General features: G+C 37.4%; 1 protein-coding gene across 2 annotated transcripts; it reads left to right on the top strand.

The window, feature by feature from the left end:
- The first annotated feature begins 266 nt into the window (after positions 1 to 266).
- Positions 267 to 10,835, top strand: LOC140168482 (uncharacterized). Of its 2 annotated transcripts, none has more exons than XM_072191885.1 (4): positions 267 to 553; positions 1,268 to 1,390; positions 8,235 to 8,358; positions 9,976 to 10,835. In XM_072191885.1, the coding sequence occupies exons 1-4, from the start codon at positions 449 to 451 to the stop codon at positions 9,987 to 9,989; spliced, it is 366 nt and encodes a 121-aa protein (XP_072047986.1). In that variant the 5' UTR covers positions 267 to 448; the 3' UTR covers positions 9,990 to 10,835. The 2 variants fall into 2 exon arrangements, with proteins under 2 accessions (XP_072047986.1, XP_072047985.1); XM_072191884.1 differs by having other exon boundaries at positions 270 to 553; positions 8,226 to 8,358.
- The last annotated feature ends 10,611 nt before the right edge of the window (positions 10,836 to 21,446 follow it).

The following is a 21,446-nucleotide window of genomic DNA, read 5'->3' as shown; positions in this document are numbered from 1 at the left end:
AATGGCAATGCATTATGGGACGGTATAATGTTCTGATGTAGACTATGATTGAAGACTGAATTAAAAGACTAGCTTGCGTATGGCGTCCTGTCAACCAGACTAAAAAATCCGTACTGAGCAGGTCAGCAACCAATCATGCCACGCCTTTGTCCTGACGTCAGACGCAAACCGATCTTTTTAATTCGGTCTTCAATTATGTCCATTGTCGGTGATTCTGATAAACATTAGAAAACGTACTATAGGGCCTATATATAGTTACTTGTTTGTGGCAGAAGTATGATAATCTGCATCAGCTCACGCTCTGTCTAGTTACACTGATCTCTCAACTTTTAGATTGAAATTCCATATTTAGATTATTCAATTTCTTGCAACGGCATAGCAGACACCACTACGAATAATATTCCTGCAGAGTATTTGGAGCTTTTTTGAGCAGTCAAACAGCATCACGATGACTCGTCTTTATATGGTACTTGTTTTCCTGATGCTCTTCGCATTGGCAATCAGCGCCGTAATTCAATCTGAAGAATTGCAAGAAAAAGATGGAGAATACAAGGTGGGTATGCATACTATGCATTGCATATTGCATAATCATATATGCGTAGATGGGGCGGGGGGCAGTGGCGTAGCCAAGGGGAAGGGGGCATCTACCCTTTCTGTGAGAAGTCTAACCTCCTGAGGGATGTTGGCCCCCGTGTTGGCCGCCCTAATATTTAAAAATTTCAACCATTTTTTTTGGGTACTTTTTAACCCATTTTTGATAATTTTCGTCAATGTTTGCTCCCTTGTAATTTGCCCTGCCCCTTATGCCCACCCTCTGAACAAATCCTGGCTACGCCACTGGGGTGGAGACGGTTTTAGCAAGCTCATCCAGATTGTTGTGCTTGGGTGGATGATTTAATTATTTTGATGATTTCTTTGCCTTTGGAATGAATTCATAACAATTTAATCGATTTGTTACTAATGCTAAATAACTTTATTAGTTTTATAACGAGTTTAATGCTGAATATGCTTATAACACATTCTTAACCTAAGATTTATTGCTTATATATTGAAAGATGGTAATGGCAATTAACAGGTGAATCTCAAAGTTCGTGTCTCTTTGTCCCATTATCTGTCTATAGATAATAATGTTTGAACATTTGAATGTATGAATATTTTTAGGACTCCAAATTACTTAAGCAGTTAACGGGACTTCTAAGGTCAAGGTCGTACTTTGAGTAATAGGAACTCAATATTGCACGTTTGCTCATTTCTTTTTGTTAATTAGAAAATAAACGATAGGAACTGGTGCTACTGGTGTCAGTGGCTCAGAATAGCCAACAGCGCCCCCACGATCCAAATATTGGGGCTGAAGACGTCCAAGAGAATACTGGATGAAAGCTTCCTCTCGGTAAGCAATTTCAAGTTTGTGAGAAATAAGAAAAGTTAAACACGATAGGAATTTTTGTTTTTTCTATCCTCTACCCTGTGATAGATTTTGAGTAAAGGATGCCGACACAGCCGGTATCCACTACGACAAAAATTCCTATCTTTCTCATTCTTAGTCAGTTGAATATTATTTTATGCGATTGTCCAATCAGATTATGTGCCTACATATTAAACTACTCCGACTGACTAAGGATCTTCCTTGCAAAGTTCTTGGTTATTCATAATGCTCATTGGGTTTCAGTGCCGTGCCCTTGGGGATTATATTTTGAGGGAATTTGCTATAGATACGGCGTATTTGTCAGCCTTCTTGCTTCAGTCAGTATTGGCTAGCTTTGTTTCATAGTTTAGTATTTGGTATCATTTGTCTTTTGTATATCACACCAGAAGGATATTTTTGTCCCACTCACCACCCAAATATGGGTGTAAAATAATAGATTAATTTGATTATATTTTCAGGTGAACAATGATAATATCCCAGCAAACACAAAATGTTTTCGACATCATTCGCAAAAGGTTATAAAAGGTCGTCAGAAAGTTGGTAGAATTGATTCCCCATTTTGTGGTTTTTGTAATAATTCTGAGGAATCCTTGTGCTTTTTTTTTTTTTATTTCCAGCTATTTTTGCATATATACTTGCTCAGTACAAAAGTATAGGATATTCAAAAATTTCATGCTTTTTCATCTCCTTTTATGTGTGATGACCCACATCCCTCGACCTGATAAGTCAGCTTTATAATTATAATTCTTCTGTAGATATGGTAGTGATATGGCACACTTGGCATATTGTGTGTATGTATATAATATGTTACGTTACGAACTTACATTATACGTTTTCTTATGTTATGTTATGTTATGTTATGTTATGTTATGTTATGTTATGTTATGTTATGTTATGTTATGTTTATGTTATGTTATGTTATGTTATGTTATGTTACGTTACGTTACGTTACGTTACGTTACGTTACGTTTCCATGCATGAAGTCGTATCCCAAGTCAATCCAAAAAAACAAGAAATATACGCCCAGTAACTACATGGCTTTGCAAATCAATATCCATCTTTAATGTTATCCTCAGGTAAAGGGACATTTCGTGATTTTAGCATGATGATCCTTTTTTAGGGTATGGTTGAACAGATATCCACGAAAAAAGCTTGTTTTCTAAATTTTCTTTGGTTGATTTGGACATTGAATTTGTGAGTTGTAATTTCTGGCTGTCGGCATACCTCAGTAGGGTGTTAACCCCGTATAGGGCAGTAAAACCCGTGTAGGGTGGTAAAACCCGTATTTGGCATATATAAACACCCACAACAATTCATATTTCATGGTCAAGTATGGATAGTTCCACTACATACAAACTTTTGCGCATATCGACTGCACGGGATTGTCAAATGCCTCGAGACGTATTATTGGCTTTGCGGGGATGGTCCGGAACTTAACGTCATGTAACCAGGGATTTTACGATAAATTTGTCCCGGGAGGGCCGGGTGTTGTCCAAGAACTGGTATGAGACGTTTAGTGTCTAAAATGGCCCAAAATGCATGAGGGATTTTCAATATTGCTGTCCATTTCTAATCGTCACCCCATAGGCTTTACATGTAAAATAAAAAGGCTCGTAAAAATTTAATAGCCTCTAGTTCGGATGTAAAATTTACACATAATGCTTTTTGAGTGATTAGAAAGATAATTAAATATTTTTCATTCGAGGGCTATGTGGAATTTTTTTTGATGTATTCCTTGTACAATGACATTGCACAATAAAATGTCCATTGGAAGCAAAGGGGCACTTGTGGCGCTTGGAGTTAGTCGAGTGGCGCACGAAGTGACACACGGTAAATTTACTATATAATTTTTTTCACATAAATTTTAAACCAAAGATGGTGAAAATACCACATCTGAGCATTTAGAAAGCCCTAAAATCTCAGAGCTTACGGGGACGCTGCCCCCTGGACCCCCGCGGCTGGGGCTTTCACACTGGACACCTCCAGGGGCCATTACATGCCCCTGGACCCTACCCGATATGCGTTCAGGTGCGCACGTGCTCTCTCGCAAAATCCTCCCTTAATATGTTGGCACTTCATGATCACTAAAATTTCCCACTTGGCTCTTCAAATAAACTAGTTGAGAAGGCATAATTTAGCCACATCGCACTAGCTTATTGGCATGCATTACCAAAAGCGTATGTGCCATATATGTCACATTCCCTCCCAAAACTCGGCTCTACAAAACTCCTAAGCTCGAAACCCTATATATTTGGTACTGTTTATCAGACATTGTGAACAATAGTTTGTCCGGTGCGGCGTGCCATATAACAGACATAATGCTCGGGTTAAAATAATAATTATTTGATGGGGGATACTACAGTCATGGACAAAAGTTTGGAATATTTTTATTTCTTTGCATAGCCCTGTTATTAAGTGCAGATTTCTTACCATCAATGACCCGTCAGCCATGCAAAATGGATCACGGGTGTCTGCCAAGGTCTTAGGTACCATTCCATACCACACAATACGTAATGTAGGACAATGCCTTCTCATGCCTGACCAATGAACCATCGGGTATCCTTTTTGCAGTTATTTTAGCGATATGATTCATAAGGTTTTTGGTTTTTGCATTACCGTGTGAAGAAACCAGCTTTACTTTGTTGCATCTGTCTGTTGTATACGATATTTCTGATCATAGGGTGCAAGTTGAGCGCAGATTTGTACGCCCGCGTCGTTGACTTACGTAATCGCGGCTACAAACAGAAGGATATTGGTGCCGCATTAGGAATTCCATATAGGTGAAGAGACGTCGAGAGACCGGAACTACTACATCTAGACCCAGGTCCGGTCGGCCCCGAACGACACCCGTCAGGGAAGACCAATCTCTCCTGTGACTTTGCCACAATGGCGGCTTGAAGTCTGCATCGCGGCTACGAACAGAATGGCTGAGGTCCATAAACGCGCCTGTTACCAGGAAACCTGTGAACAATAGACTGGTTAGTGCAGGTTTTCGCGCAAGACGACCAATAGGAACGTCGATACTTATGCAAAGACATCGGCATGCGCGCTTGCTTTGGTCACAGAGACATCGGAATTTGACAGTAGGCCACTGGCGTAATGTGATCTTCAGTGACGAGGCCCGATTCCTCCCCTACAGACAAGATAGCCGATTCAAGGTCCGAAGACAGGTTGGTCAAGGCCTGCACGAGGATTGTATCCTGTCTAGAGTCCAGGGAGATGGTGGTGGAATCACAGTATGGGGAGCATTTCACAGTAGTTCGAAATCACATCTCTACCTGCTAGAAGAACGCATGAACCAGGAACGATACCTGCATGTTCTTGATACGGTTATGCTTCCGTTTGAAAGAACATACTTCGGAAACAATTTCGTGATCGAAGATGACAACACCACGGCGAGTCTAACACGTGAGGGAATTCCTTGAAAATGAGAATGTAGAACACCTGGACTGGTCGGCTTTGAGCCCGGATATGAACGCTATGGAGAACTTATGGGCAGATATATCCAGCAGGTTAGGTAACAAGGACAACCAAACAATCACCCTGCAGGAACTTAGACATGCCCTCTTTGCTTGCTGGCGAGATATTCCACAAGGAACCTTGGCAAACCTGGTCTGGGGAATGTCATGTTGCGTACATGACCTTGAGCTGACATGGGGTGGACACACCAAATGTTGAGTTATGTTTTCTCAAGCAAGAGACTTACGAGCAGTGAGAGTTAAATTTTTTGTTTAAACAATAAAGTTTGCTAGTGTCTTTAATCTCATTTTGTGATACAAAGAGACCGCCAAAAGTGTTGCGATTGTGTGATCCTTCCATTGTAATGCGCTTCTTCAGGTAATTCTTTGTTTAATTGACAAACTATGTGATATAAACATCAAAGGACATTGGTATCTTTCAATTAACTTCAACTGAGCACTATTCCAGAACAATAAACTTGTTGCTAATATGATTGTAAACTGCATTTGATACAAAAATAAAAAATATTCCAAACTTTTGTCCATGACTGTATTACATTTAAAGGGTATATCTATTGAAAAAACAAGTTCAACTCCATTCGAAGAGAATAATTATTACATTACAAGTTGACACTCGTTGCAATTTTTTATTGCATATTTCTCCTGAAAAAAGAGAAATTGTTTTGGTAAAATTCGGGCTCGTACGCCGTTCGAAGCGAAATTAATTTTCAAGGTAGCGGGCTGAATGACGTAAGTAAATGAAGCGGATACTATAGGGGAGAATGGGTTAATCCCGAACACCTTTTCATTTAAGCATATTACTACACATAAAACAACGTAAGATAGAATAAACCATACCAATATCAAGAATGGGATTCCTCTATGTTCACGATATAAACACATGTGCCTTGAGCTCTTTTCATGTTCATTCATGTATAAATGCGCGACCTTCAATGGTCGACAAAAGGTTAGCTATCGGTCCATTGAAATTGTTTATTTGCATAATAAATACAATATTGATTACGTTCAAATTCTAAGCACAGAATATTTTTTTATTTTTTAGTCCAAATATTTCTCATGATGTTGATATACATATCGTTATGAATTCGGCAGAGTGACGAATTGAGAATTTTGAGCAAATTGAGTTATTATATGCTTATGATTATGTTTCAGGTTATTTTTATTTCCACCAAAAATTAATGGTAAATCTTACTCCCCGACGTAGTTATTGAAATTTTGAATTGGACGAATCGCACCTTTAGTGCGATAAGTGAATTCGGCAAAGAGACGAATCGTATACTTAGCTGTACAAATCAGGTTGATCTATAGTATTGTATAGCTGGAAACCCCGAATTTCCAATAAATATCCTATACTGTTATATTTGATACCAACGTATCTTCTATCCAAGTATCTTCTATCCAGTGATGCCAAAATAAGTACAAACATTCTCCACATTATATTGCTATGGCTAAATAATGTGAGTGCGCTCTCGTAAAATTGGGAAATCCCAGAAAATCATACGTAAAATATAGGTCAATATTGTTATTTCTGCTTTAAAATCCTCGCGTTTTTGCTAAATATTACAGCAATGACTATTTATAACTTATACCAAATTAAGTCTACATAGCTTTAGGACAACCAGTAATTTCTACACAAAAGCCTCAAATGGTTTACACGTAGTTGAGTGCGTATTCAACCCCGAATACGACTCTTTGCGCAGTGGTAGAGACATTTTGGATATAGCATAAAGCCGAATAGCTGTTAAAACGCGTTTTGAGGGATATATCGATTGTTTCAGAACATGTAAGTATTACAAATAATTCGTGTGCATTCAATTCTATAATATACATTTCAAATGAGTGCTCACGAATGTTCTAAATTTTTAGAAGGACCAATGGAATGGTACCAATATTTTCAAACGCCGTTTACTCAGAACAACAATTTTGCGTATTCGGCACTCTGTGTTGATAACGATATGAATTGAATACCTGAGTGGAAGAAGGGGCCAACTCCATCAAAACTGTTTTTGAGATATTCAGAAAAAAATTAATATTTGGAAAAGTTTTATAGGCAGAATGTTTTCATCTTCAGGTGACCTTTAATACACGAACATACAATATTACATACATTCAAAATTATAGATAATGTTTCCACGGCAACGGTACAGGAGACTTTGAATAAACGAACATACAATATTACATATACATTCAAAATCACTAATATATACTGCAAGTACCAGTTCTGTAAGTAGATGTGTTATAAATATCTACAGAAATTTGGTAATTATCCATTAATTGCACAAGTAGAAGCATGTAACATGTTAGCAAGAAAGTTTATTGTAGTGAAAAACAGATTTCATTGATGAACAAAATTCCTTTTAAACCAAATATTTGTGGAAGAAGGGCCCAACTCCACGGAGTTCTTCTTCTTCTTCCTTATTAGTGCTGACCTCATATGTATGAGTATTACGCACTGCGTACAGACAAGCTGTACTTATTTTTACTCTGGAACCTAGAGTAGCTGAGTGTATTTTGAAGTACAGTCAACAGTACCGGGATGATCCCCTGCTCTTTACGAATAGCCTGTGACGTTCTTTAACGTGCACACTACATTAATGTGAGAAAATATGCATGTACACGGGACCGACAGCTTAAAGTGCCCTCCGAAGCACTAAGCAAGTAGAGTGAAGTGCCTTGATCAAGGACACAAAGAGCCAGCCGAGTTGGGCCTTTCTTCCATGAAAAACATAATTAAGTGTATGTGCAAGACTATTTAGAGAGTGGATTTTAGCTCATCTTTCACACACAAGGAAGAACAATCTGCTGGCAATAAAATGCTGGGTCTAACTCATTTTTGTAAAACATTGCAGTTGGGCCCTTTTTCCATTCAGGTATTCAATTGTAATATCACAATTTACTAATATATAATAAAGAAGCGGCTGATTTTATCCATAATGTTTAAAAACCATTAAATTTGTTATACTTGATTCAGATTTTTTCTGAGAACACCAACAGTATACGTTCTGTGCATTGAGAGTGCTTACAGTCCATTCTCTCAAAGCGGGCACATTTCATTTTATGACGTCAAACCTTTTCTAGGTCAAATCCGCTTACAGTTGTTTTTTGTAGAATATCAATTTTAAACGTCTTATTTTCTCAAAAAAGGAGTCATTTTCATTGTCCTCATAATATTAGCTTGCCAATGATATGTTGTCCGATCAATATATATACCCTTTAAGTATCACAAATGCGGGCGTGTATCAAACATGTGAATTCAAACATCATTTATTCATAGATACGCCCTTTAACGTAATTAGCATCATGATTTGCTTCATTTCAAGGACTTACAGGATCTCCTCAAGGACAATGTAAATGACAATCAAGACAACAAGCGTACAGAAGAAATAATTGATGCACGGCAGACGTATGAAGAATTTTGCTTACTTCACCCAAATTTGTGTGCAAGCTCAAAAGGTTAGAAAACGTTGCAAGTGAACAAGTTTAAATGTCGTGTTACATAAAAGGTATAAAACGTCTTCATAGCATTAATTTTTTGTTGAAAACGTACTGCAAAATATTCTAATATAATGTTATGTGATAACAAAATAGTTGGGGAAAACTGTTTCCAGAAATTATTTTACAATAACGTTTTGACGACATTTTTAAAAATGCTGCTGCAGTGTATTTTGATACAAAATATTTTGTGTTATTAAAACGTTTTTACCTAAAACCAAACCACAAACTAGATATATTGTAGCCTTACAAGGCCACGAAGTCCAGCAATAACCTTGAAGTGACCTCTGATCTGACCTTGAAGTGACCTCAATCGGCAGGACAAAAAAAAGGGTGTTTGAGGGTGTGGGGTGTGGGGGTGATGGTTTGGTGGTGGTGGTGGTGTGTGTGTGGAGGGGGTGTTGCAAGCATTTTGACAGGTCAAAAGAGGAGCAAGCGATTTGTTGAAAATAAAAAGGAGGCAAGCACTTTTGGACAGATCGAATGGATGTGGGGGGGGGGGGTGTCAAGCAAATTTGGTAAAATCAAAGGGGGAAAGAGTTTTTTGCCACACACTTATGGGACAAAATTTATGGCATAATTACTGATCGCCAAGCTCGTATTTATGTTTAGACAATTAAGGTTTGCAAATCGGGTTCCTCAAAATTTGGCATGCGCAAGGGGTGAGGGAGGGGGCTGGGTGGGCAAGCATTTTTGGGTGGGTTGCCAAGAGAGCGGGCCAATTTTTTTTTTATCAAAAACATGTTGAAATGGGCGGAGGATTGTTATTGCACAGCCCCCTAGCTTAGTTTTTGGAGAAAAAAATCTTGAAATAAGTGAATCCGATATCATTTGGCGACAGAATAAGTTTATGGTACAAATGCGCGTGAATTGGGCTTTGGGGGCTAAAATGGCCAAAGTTTAGTCAGAAACCCACATACAGGCGTCAACATTGGGGGAATGATTGTATGGACCATCCCCACTGGCAAAATATTGGAGGGATTTAACCCCCCCCCCCCCGATCTACTCCTATGAAGAATATGTAGACGGGAGGGGAGGGAAAACACTGAAACATGAGGGGACGGGGAGGGTGAGACAGATAACGAGGGAAACGAAAGAAATAATTGGTGTCTCATTACGCTGTGAGTTGTAAAATGGAAATATGAAATTGACAAAGGCAATTTTAACTTTAACAATTGAGCCTTTATTAAATAATATGGGTATTTTCATAAGACTATTTAATCGAAACATTATAGCAAGTTTAAAAATAATATGATAAGGCGATTAGCGCTGGCTCCCGACATAATCCCTGTAAAGAAGGTCATCGCCTGGCGAGTACATTCATGTTTATTCAAACGAAGCGCCCAAGGTAGAGTCTTTTGTATTGGAAGTATGACCAATAACCCACTTTACCAAACAAAAGGGAGCATATTGATACATATGTTTAAGCGACAACCAATAAGACGTTTGCGTTGAAGTAAAACCGAGCAAAGTTGCCTTTATAGCTGAAGTAAATTTTCAAATTCCATTTCGTAAACTCTCTAATATCTAATTGTAAACGTTAAGCTAAGATTGTAACATTTTCATTTTCCACTACAGGTTGGGTAGCCTAGTGTGTCATGGAAACATTATCTTAGCTTGCAGCAGTGATGGGCTAACTTATTTATCGAAAGGTTGCTTGACGGGCACAACATTAGCAGTGGCTCAACAAGGTTGATTACACCGATAGGCGATACACCTTTTAAATTAGAATAGAAATAGAAGTATTTGGAAAGCGGCATTCATCTAGAAATACATCTAACCCAAAGCGCTGTAAAACATAAAAACACAATAGAATTATAATACATAAACATTATATCCCAGCAAACACAGAATAATTGACAGAAATCGTAATATTGTTGGGTTCTATAAAGTGTATATAAAGAGTATACAACGTTTTAATAACATGCAACACGGCATTTATCTAGAAATAAATCTAACACATGGCGCTATAAAACATAAAAACATAATAGAATATTATATATAATACAAAAAAACACAAAAACATTATATCCCAGCAAACGCAGAACAATTGAAAGTGTTTATAAAGAGTATACAACGTTTTAATATGCAAAACATTTGTAAAAACTTACTGCAAAACATTCTAACATAATTTTAGTTAAGTGTTGACAAAATAGCTTGCAAAAATATTTGCTAAAAATATCTTACAATAACATTTTAAACACATTAAAAATAGTGTTGTAGTGGTTCTTTTTATGTAAACATTTAAAAAACGCGTTATAATACCTGTCATTTTAAATATAACTCAATGGTTCAGAGTTTTGACCAAAACTATGACGATTTTACCAAAACAGTTTGTGTTTGCTGGGATATACCTCTTTTAGTAATGTGCATATACATGTACAATTAACACAAGAATATGATGATCAATAAACAGTATCATATATACATTAAGTCAATATTGAAAAGAAGTATTCTTGAGTCTTTTTTTTTTCAATGTCCAATGGATGTGAGCGTCGAAGATCAGAAGGTAAAGATCGAGTTCCAAAGTTTATGTGAAGCAGAGGAGAAATCGTGGTCTGAGATTACGAGCCGGACTATAATGGTTGTACCAAGTCATGAAGACCTTCGCAGGTTATCAATAACGTTTTGTATTTCATCCTTTGATGTACTGGAAGCAAATGTAAATATTCGAGAACATTCAATACAGTCTAAACGCAGGACAACCGATTCTTTTGTTCTGCTTAGTCGCGCTAAAAGTCGATCGATACATGTTAAAATCAGCACAATTCCGAGATGCACCTTTTTGCTATGAAATTTATTTTCTCGGTCAAATATAAAGCAAAATTTTTTTTTTCTTCAGTAATGTCAAATAAAAACATAGTGCTTGGATGAACATTTTTTAAAAATCCTGGTGTTAAAATTAAGCATCAAATTGTGTCTTTTAGTGTGATATTTTGATTTTTATAGGCCTTTAGTTCGCCCGTGAGCTTTTTACAGAATTCATTTTTAGCGTCTCAAACTAATATAGTTTGCTAAAGAAAGATATTTCCCACCTCTGTAAAGCACATCGTGTGGGTCTATATATTATAGTTTTGTCAGAATTTCCGTTTTGATTCCATAATTTTTGACTACCAGCTGAAATATTTTCAAATCCACGCGTGAAATCTTCGGCTAATACTAGCATTGTGGATCGATATCTCTGGGTGCCCGGCCTGGATAGAGTGTTGCCAGAACTTCAATATAGCAAAGAAATTACCTGGTGTTTCAATTGTCATGAAGGTGACTGGGTATAGTGCCTTTAGTTTGTGTTTGTTTGAAATTTCTTAAACCCACCGAAAGTCATAATGAAGCAGCCAAAACAATACAAGGTTAAACATGGAAGTTTATAACAACCTATTATAATGACCTAAAGGAAAAATCATTTATGGCAACAATGAGCCTTGCATTGTAAGTCATGGTTAAAATGTGTTGAGTACCCACCCCACCCCCATAGGCCTACATAATATTACATACCGGTACCTTATAATATTTATATAGCACGGCTATAGCTATACATTTATAAAGTAGGTCCTATAGCGCTAAATTATGACAAATAGGCCTACACAAACCCGAACGCAAGTCTGAAGGGTGTAATGAAAATGCCAACCCGCGATGCCCGATGGGGGTCATTCAAAAATCACCTTGAGATAGGAGGGACAGAAAATTAAAATCCCCTCTAATAACACGCGAATTTTTCTAGGTTTGGACAGTGGATTTTCCCATGGACCTCATCCTAGGTAAATAAACAAACAAACAAACAAACAAACAAACAGACAAAATGGTTTTCATAATCATGGAATCCATAGCCCCTATAAATTGAAATTGCATGCTATCACGGGAGCAAATTTCCAAAATTCACCTCATTTACCAGAATTGGGGATTTGGGCTACCAAATCGCTGGTCAGGCAATCCTGGTTTTCAATGGAAAAGGGACCTGGTTGACAACAATTGAAATATCGATTAATTCAGCTGGTTGCTTTCGAGATAAAGTACTGATTTTGACATTGTCGGAGGATGAAGGGAAAAAGGGTAAAATAAAAACGGAAATTCTGACAAAACTATAATATATAGACCCACACGATGTGCTTTACAGAGGTGGGAAATATCTTTCTTTAGCAAACTATATTAGTTTGAGACGCTAAAAATTAATTCTGTAAAAAGCTCACGGGCGAACTAAAGGCCTATAAAAATCAAAAATATCACACTAAAAGACACAATTTGATGCTTAATTTTAACACCAGGATTTTAAAAAAAAATGTTCATCCAAGCACTATGTTTTTATTTGACATTACTGAAGAAAAAAACAATTTTGCTTTACATTTGACCAAGAAAATAAATTTCATAGCAAAAAGGTGCATCTCGGAATTGTGCTGATTTTAACATGTATCGATCGACTTTTAGCGCGACTAAGCAGAACAAAAGAATCGGTTGTCCTGCGTTTAGACTGAATATGCTATTTCTTATTTTGCGTGACAAACCCAATATATGGCTTGATCACAAGTGTTTGTTGTGATCTGGTCCACTGCGTTTCCCACGGAGGTTGGATGCACTCTCACCACCAGGGTTGAAGGTTGGTTTTAGCAGTGGATCATATACGTGACTGAGAGAATAAGCCCCGTCGTCGCGGTTGATCGTTTTGGCCCCCTTTCTGCGTATTTATATTGCTTCTCTAATTCAACGAGATGCGGCGTTAGAGTCTTTGTCTAGAATGCTTGCCTCTGCCCAGTTGATGACGTGATTTTCCTGGGCGATATGATCTGTAATTGCGGATTTATGTTGTTCTGTAGTGGAAGCCTCTCTGTTGAATAGTAAATTTAGTGTCTTTGAGAGTTTCGGAGTCTTTCTAGTGTTCCTTTATCTTGACTCCAAAGGGTCTACCAGTTTCTCCGACATATTATTTATCGCAGCCTTTGCAGGGTATACTGTATCACTGATTTCCATAATGTCTTTCTTGAACTTTAGGTGAACTTAGATGTTTTTAATGGTGTTGGTTAGACGCATCGTTGTGGGGATCTTGTGTTTTGAAAGATCAACGGGCTTATTCTCTCAGTCACGTATATGATCCACTGCTAAAACCAACCTTCAAACCTGGTAGTGAGAGTGCATCCACGGTAAACGCAGTGGACCAGATCACAACATACACGTGTGATCATGGCATCAGCCAAGATGGCAAAAGCTCAAGCCATGAGTAATATTTCTGGGTTTGTCACGCAAAATAAGAAATAGTATGATCTACAATCCAACTGATGCATCTGTTTATGGAAATCGAAAATGTGATTGATTGAATTTGCGACTTTTAGTGTGTGCACGTGCCCCCAGAAGAGTTTTGAACCAGTTTGAAGTTTATTGAGAAGATATTAATATCTGATATTCCGTATAATAAACAATTTTATTTTTCCACTCCCGACATAAGTAAAGGATGTTGTTCTCAAAGATTTACATTGACTTCCGGTACGGAAAAGGATGAAATTCAAAACGTCATGGTTTAGACTCGTTACATTGTGAACAAATTGAACATACGTACGGCATTTTTGACCTTTGACCTTATAAAAGTTGGCAACCACCCTGCTGTCTCTCAAACAGTAATTTTATACAATGTCCCTCATAAAGATCTGCAACTAACCCCCTTAATCATGGAGATTACATGTCACGTGACTCACGTCAAATTATTCTCTTGTTCCCATTGATCACAACAATGTGACGTTTTTGCAGTGGTGAGCGCTAACAGCGTATACATGTGGTAAAATCATAACAGCGTATGTGATATAATCATACCCGATGATGATCTTGAGTCCGCTTCTTTGATGGTCATTGTACTCTAAATTTGCAAAGGGTATAATGGTAATAACAACGCAAAGACAACGCAACGCCATTTATCTTACAAAAATGTATAAATCAAAGAATATTGACATTATCATCAAATCTCAATCATGAAAGGAGTAGATAGCTCTTCGTTATCTGAAAGCTATAACATACTGCACACAAACAGTATCCGTACACTTATAACAAACGCAATATATTAAAAGGGCATTTCGTGATCCACAGCCTCATCCCCCCCCCCCCCACTTTTCTCAAAAAAGTAAAGATTTTTATACCACTGGAAACCTCTGGCTATATACATAATGTTAATGTACCAAATATTTCCTACAAATTCATTCGTTTCGCAAAAATATCGTGAAATTTGAATGTCGTTAGAACGAAATTACAACACATTGTCTATGGAGCAGTGTAATACACATAATCATGCATAACTCGCGAAAATCTACTTAAAATGTCATAAAAAGAGACTGCTAGGATCACGAAACACTCCTTTAAGATACTATTAAACCCTTACCAAAACTTACCAAATAAAGTAATCAATTTTGTGCTGCTTATTTTGATACCTATTGAAGTTATACCAAATTGAATAGAACAGTAGAGCTTTTCAAAAGTGACAAATTTGGATATTTCCTCCTTCAGGATTCCCGCCAAACCTTTGTAACGGGCTCATTACATCGTGACAGATCGACAGTCACATTCGCTATACTCATAAATGACGTATTTTGAGAGAAAATATTTTTTAGTTATATTACTTTTGAAATGCTCTCTTTTTTTATCCAAACTCGTGTAAGTCACATCGATCCGAATGAAGTTTAAAAATATGTAGAACAAAATCTGCATCCATTATTTGAAGAACTTTGTTTCAAAACCCCTTACATCCACTTCAGAAATTTTGGGAAAAAAAACACATTAATAAATCATCATACATGATAATCATGATACATGTGATCTTGTAACTTTATTCTGAGCACGCTGCAATCTGATCGAATGATATTTAGAAATGGCGCAATACCAGGAGGAAATAGAATAATCAAACAGGCAAAAAACAAGAGCCGAGCAGAACATTTTCTTCACTTTTTGATTAAAAATTTAAAAAATTTGCTTGTCTGAGAGGAATTTTAAACGAGAGTTAACTTGTTTCACAATTTTGGTTGCAATTTCCTCGCCATCAAGAAACTGACTTTTGATATGCCAGACTTTCACTTGTAGCTTAATTTTGAAGACTCTTATCAGTAACAGATTTTAAATCACGAAAAGTTTGTGACAGTAGGTCAAAAGATCAAAATGTGCAGGGTGCACACCAGTAAATAGCCTCCATTGACTTTCTGTACAAACAGGGTCCGGGAAAACGTCATTTCTTGACTTGACTCAGCTCTTCAAAACTTACGCTTTCTGCAAGTTGAAGGACGGCTGAAGACATCTACTACAGAGAAATCATACGGAGTCCAGCGTTTTTTTTCTTCAGAAAATTGCCCACTAGATCACCCTATATAATATGCAATTTATGGTGACTCAGAAATAGCTTGGTGTTTCTGAAATGTACCACATTTTGAAAGCTTAGCCAGATCTTCATAAAAAGTCGGCTCCTGCTCATCTTTCACAGACAATCTATTTCCCAGGCCTAAATGAGGATTAAGTATTAATCAGGGCCTAATTGTTTGTTTTTAAGCCTTTCCTAATGTATTATATTAAGTCGTATTGAACGTTTCCTCGTTTGAAACACTGTGACTTTTCAAAAAGGATATAGGAGATTCCTATTTACTGGTGTGCACTCCTCAACAGCACACTTCTTAGACTGCAACAAGTCTGGATGGATAACGATTTGAAATTAAAATCAAGTTTTCCAGAAGAGCGGACTTAATTTTGTCCAGAATGAAAGTACACATAGTTATTTGTATTGTAACATCAAATGTTACTATTATATCATGATGATCCGTAGAATCAGTACAACATGTACAAGAGGTTAATGTCATACCCTGGAAAAGCGCAAGATGAATAACTTTCAAAGTACATTCAAAATAAGTGCAAACATGCCCCCCATAATATCACTATGACGTCATAATGTGAGGGCGCCCGCGCAAGTTTGGGAAATTCTGGCTATCTACAAAAGTATAGGCAAATTTGATTTGGGCTAAACGTTCTATGAAAATGCAATTTTCATCAAATTACCTACTAAATATAAAAGGAAATGACTATTTAAACCAACTAAGAAGTAAAAAGTCAGTATCTCTTCGAATAATATTACAAGAGCGAATTGAAAACTATTCATTTTACTGTAAAAATCAATGGTAAGGTGCTGGGGTAAACATTACATAACTTAAATGAGCGTAAAGGTAAATTTACGATTTTTCTTATCTAATTAAGTTCCAACATATTTATTTGAAACATTTAAACTAATTCACACAAGCAAAATGAAAACTCACTCAGAAATTTTCGTGACTCATCCGAGTTCACTTCTTCAGCTGTTGTGACTGCTGGTAGTCGTTAGCGGTACTGGAGTCACGTGATCGATCTTGTGATATCGATCTATGTGACTCCAGAAGCGTTCCGTAGGTCTTTGAAAGGTGGTGGCGGCCTCCGTCTTGGTTGAGGTCTGGGTTGTAGATGGCTATGTAACGAGACTCGTTGTCTCGTGATGACATTTGGAACCCAACTCAATTGAAAATCTTTAATCATATCCACCTCTAATCGCACTTTTTCATATTATGCTCCTCATATCTGCATTTTGAACCTCACACAAACATTCCTCGTCATCCCAAATTTTAAATCATAAAATAATATATCAGACTACAATTAAAACAAAAGAATAATCTCTATTGTGGAGCTACGGAATACCTGCGGTATAAAATGAAAAAAACAATTATAACCACCCGGTGAATCCATTGTAATTGCCGAGCGACGGCTGGACTTTTGTTTCTGGGAAGTTTCTGCTTCTTCTTCTACGTCCAGCAGAGCAACGGCTAGACTCTTGAATTTGGGCAGTTCCTGTTTCTAAAGACATGGACGGTCATCTGCAGCATGTCCTTTGAACCCATGATTGTCTCGCCTGAACACAAAGGAAAGAGAGTCTTCAAACCTGCCATCGAATCGATTTACGGTACAAAAGGTCAATAACTCAACTCTGGTCCACCCAATTGCATTATCAGTCGCAATCCAATGGAATGTTGTGCTCTGAGCATCCGTGCAAGCATGATGTTGAGACCATTGCTTATAAATTTATAACGCAAAGTGAAACTCATTCAATGCCAGAGTAACAGGTATTGTTCACGGCATCGCCAATACACACATTTTCGATAATAAAGTATTTGGATTTATTGGTGAGTGAATTGTTTCCTCCAGTAAGGGATTTCGCGAAAGCACTACTGTGACGTCACACAAATGCCGTAAACAAGGGCTTCCCGCAGCGCAAGCAAAGACGAACGAAAGCACAAAATTGCAGATGGAAAAATGCATCAAACTCAAAGAATAAAATAAATAATTACCTAACGCTTCAATTTTCATGTAGTAATAACTTTATTTTGCTGTAAAATTGCTACACAATAAATATTAAGAGTTAAACAAATTATTAATTGTACGTTGAAATCATACCGCGGCAGACGTGTTTTCCGCCGATAGCGCGCACAATATTAACATTTTCAATTTACCGAGAATAGTGTACAGAATTTCATCAATTTAAAGAAAAAACAACAAAGAAATATGAATTTGTGGTATGGAAATGGAAAAAAACACTACACACTTTCCGATAATATTAAAAGTGCGCCTGGGACAGAACTTCAAGATGAATAAATTTGGCATGATTTGTACAGTATTTACGGATGAAATCGCCATTATAGCACGGGGCAATTCGCATATCTACGTACAGCGCGTGTTATGCATGTCACTGCAGCCGCGAGTTACGGCGCAGTGTAAAGACCACCACAGTGCATACAAACACGTCTGATTGATGAAACCGGTTAGGTTTTTGTGTCAGAATAGCCATAGGGTCAGTCCATGTCAAAACAGACTGTGTGTACACCCACCCTCTTGGATTATGCTCTCCTTTGGCTCAGGGGTACCTTTCATGGACCCCTAGGTGAGGTCACAAGAAAAAAAATCAAATTCAATTTCGTTTCCGAATGGCGGGCCATCTAAGTTTGGCGACCTTGACCAAAATTGGGAATTTAAGGTGTCCAAATGACAAAGCGCTCTCTTTGAGAGGCATTTTCTTCTTAATTAAATCAGTTGTGACCCTCTTTGAATGTGGTCACTCACTGGCTGTGTCTGAAATGCCTAATGCCAAAAAAGATTGATTTAGGAATTTCGTTGGGATTTCAGAGGGGGTCAAAATCAGCACTTCATACTGTTCAATCAAATTATCTTTGATTTTGAAGGACCCATGATAATGCCACAGTGCACTTATAGGTCCTAATTATGTTCAGAATGGATTAACCATGTGCCAATGTCTATGAGCAATTCAAAAAAGAGAAATTTCTAGACCCCTACAGAATTTTAGGCCCCCCTAAAGTGGTTCAGCCACAAATGGCGCTTAAAATCGGCAAATTTTGACACCTAATAACTTAAGGTGTACACCAGATATGAATTTCTAGTCTTTTGCATCTGAAAGATTTACGGTACAAAAGGTCAATAACTCAACTCTGGTCCACCCAATTGCATTATCAGTCGCAATCCAATGGAATGTTGTGCTCTGAGCATCCGTGCAAGCATGATGTTGAGACCATTGCTTATAAATTTATAACGCAAAGTGAAACTCATTCAATGCCAGAGCAACAGGTATTGTTCACGGCATCGCCAATACACGCATTTTCTATAATAAAGTATTTGGATTTATTGGTGAGTGAATTGTTTCCTCCAGTAAGGGATTTCGCGAAAGCACTACTGTGACGTCACACAAATGCCGTAAACAAGGGCTTCCCCGCAGCGCAAGCAAAGACGAACGAAAGCACAAAATTGCAGATGGAAAAATGCATTAAACTCAAAGAATAAAATAAATAATTACCTAACGCTTCAATTTTCATGTAGTAATAACTTTATTTTGCTGTAAAATTGCTACACAATAAATATTAAGAGTTAAACAAATTATTAATTGTACGTTGAAATCATACCGCGGCAGACGTGTTTTCCGCCGATAGCGCGCACAATATTAACATTTTCAATTTACCGAGAATAGTGTACAGAATTTCATCAATTTAAAGAAAAAACAACAAAGAAATATGAATTTGTGGTATGGAAATGGAAAAAAACACTACACACTTTCCGATAATATTAAAAGTGCGCCTGGGACAGAACTTCAAGATGAATAAATTTGGCATGATTTGTACAGAAGAGGATTTTTTTTTTCGAAACGGACTATGAAAAGTCCATATTGTTTCATAAAAAATAAAAAAATAAAACATTTGCAATTTATTTTGATGCTTTAATTGAATGAGAAATTGTTGCTTAAAAAGGACAGACTTGTAATCAGGCTAAAAAGTTAGCCCATTGAGAAATGCATACTTGTTGTGAGTATGTGGTGAGTAGACTTGAACAAATCTTGATTTTACACACCACCAAATCGGGTTCGAATCAAACTCCAAACTCAGTGTTTTATTCTGAGAACCACACCAGGTTGATTTAATGGAAAAAAAAATGGGGGTGGGGTGGGGAGGGTGTTGTAAGGTTGATGGTTAAAAGAAGTTGATGATTAGCATGGTATACAGATAATATAATAACATTATCACTTATGAATAGCTTTATTTTGATACCAAATTTCATTTGTAGTTCCCATCAGCATTGACAAAATCATCAATATGAACATGTCGTTCAATGAGGATTTTTGCATGTATAGTGGTGTGCAACAAGAAAAACAAATCAAATAAGAATGGCGACATCCTATCTATTGCGAAGTGGCGGTTTTATCAATAATAAGAGTTGAAACTTGAAAGTGAACAGTGTCATGTGCTTGAAAGGCTAGGTCTATATATCCTGATTCAATTACATGTTTTCGTCGAAGTCAAGTTATAATGGATTTATAGTGAATTCAATTTTGATGAAGTAAGTACACAAAAATTTGTTTAAGCTTACTTACACAGTACACATACATACATGACATACATGTACGTGCATGCATGTTGAACCACACTCAGTTTCAGAGAAGAACGGCAGTCCCTTACTCAGATTGACGCAAGCGCCCTGTTAATGAACGACATTTTGACGCTTAATCGGCCAATCAGATTACCGCGTATGTTGTTATGATTGTCAGACGATTGAATCACCGATCAGAAACACACGTCCGTGTTTACACTGTGCACGCTCTCAAAATGTAAACAAGTGCCGTTCTTCTTTGACCGAAACTGCATGTAGCTGAGCGCATGCATGCCATTGCCATATCTGTAATCGCCATAGGGTAGCAACAACATATACAAGATTAAGCCTTTTTAAAATGAAATTTTATGCATACCGAATTTTATCGCTAAATCGCATGCCGTTTGAAATGACGCGTCAATTATTTGTAATTTATGACGCATCGTGAGATGGCGAACACATCCAACGAACCATTGATTAGCAAAAAGCCTGCATTTAATTTAAAAAATATATAATTTAACTTTTCCCAGATGTTAATTCATTTAATTTTTGTGCATTTTAGCATTCTATTCAGTAGGCAAATTTCCCAATGCTACAATGTACTACAGTACACACATAACCTATGATTCTGCATGGCCATATAGATGCTTGTTATGTAACACCTTTTGTAATTTACACCCTTAATCCAAGGTTATGAATATGAAATGAGGGCTAGCTGTTTACATTGTCTGTTTGCATTGAAATGGACCTGTGATTTTGCACAATGGATCTTGTTATTGGCTTATTGCATGCTAAAAATATCCCATGTTGTCTAAATGGAAGAATGTTTTATAAATGGGGGGGGGGGTGCCCTAAAATTACACCCACAATACCCCTAATCTAACCATCGCAATAACCCTAAATCCTATATATGTACTTCTAACGATAGCCGTCCCTAATTCTAAACCCTAACCTAATTTTGAAGTCGGCGCTTGACGTCGCGAAATGACAAAAGCGTCACGTCTAGAATAACGTCCGAAAGCGAGACGACAGAGACGCGTCCAGCAAAAATCACGAAACGCGTATAACTCCCATCGTTCCGCTTCCGCGCGCCGCCCGTCTGCGCGCGGTCAGAGACGCATTTACATCGTCGTCGTCGATAAACTCTA

The sequence above is a fragment of the Amphiura filiformis genome, chromosome 13, assembly GCF_039555335.1.
Source record: "Amphiura filiformis chromosome 13, Afil_fr2py, whole genome shotgun sequence".
Classification (NCBI taxonomy): domain Eukaryota; kingdom Metazoa; phylum Echinodermata; class Ophiuroidea; order Amphilepidida; family Amphiuridae; genus Amphiura; species Amphiura filiformis.
Note: the sequence above shows the minus strand (reverse complement) of the source record. Positions and strands in the feature narration are given on the sequence as shown.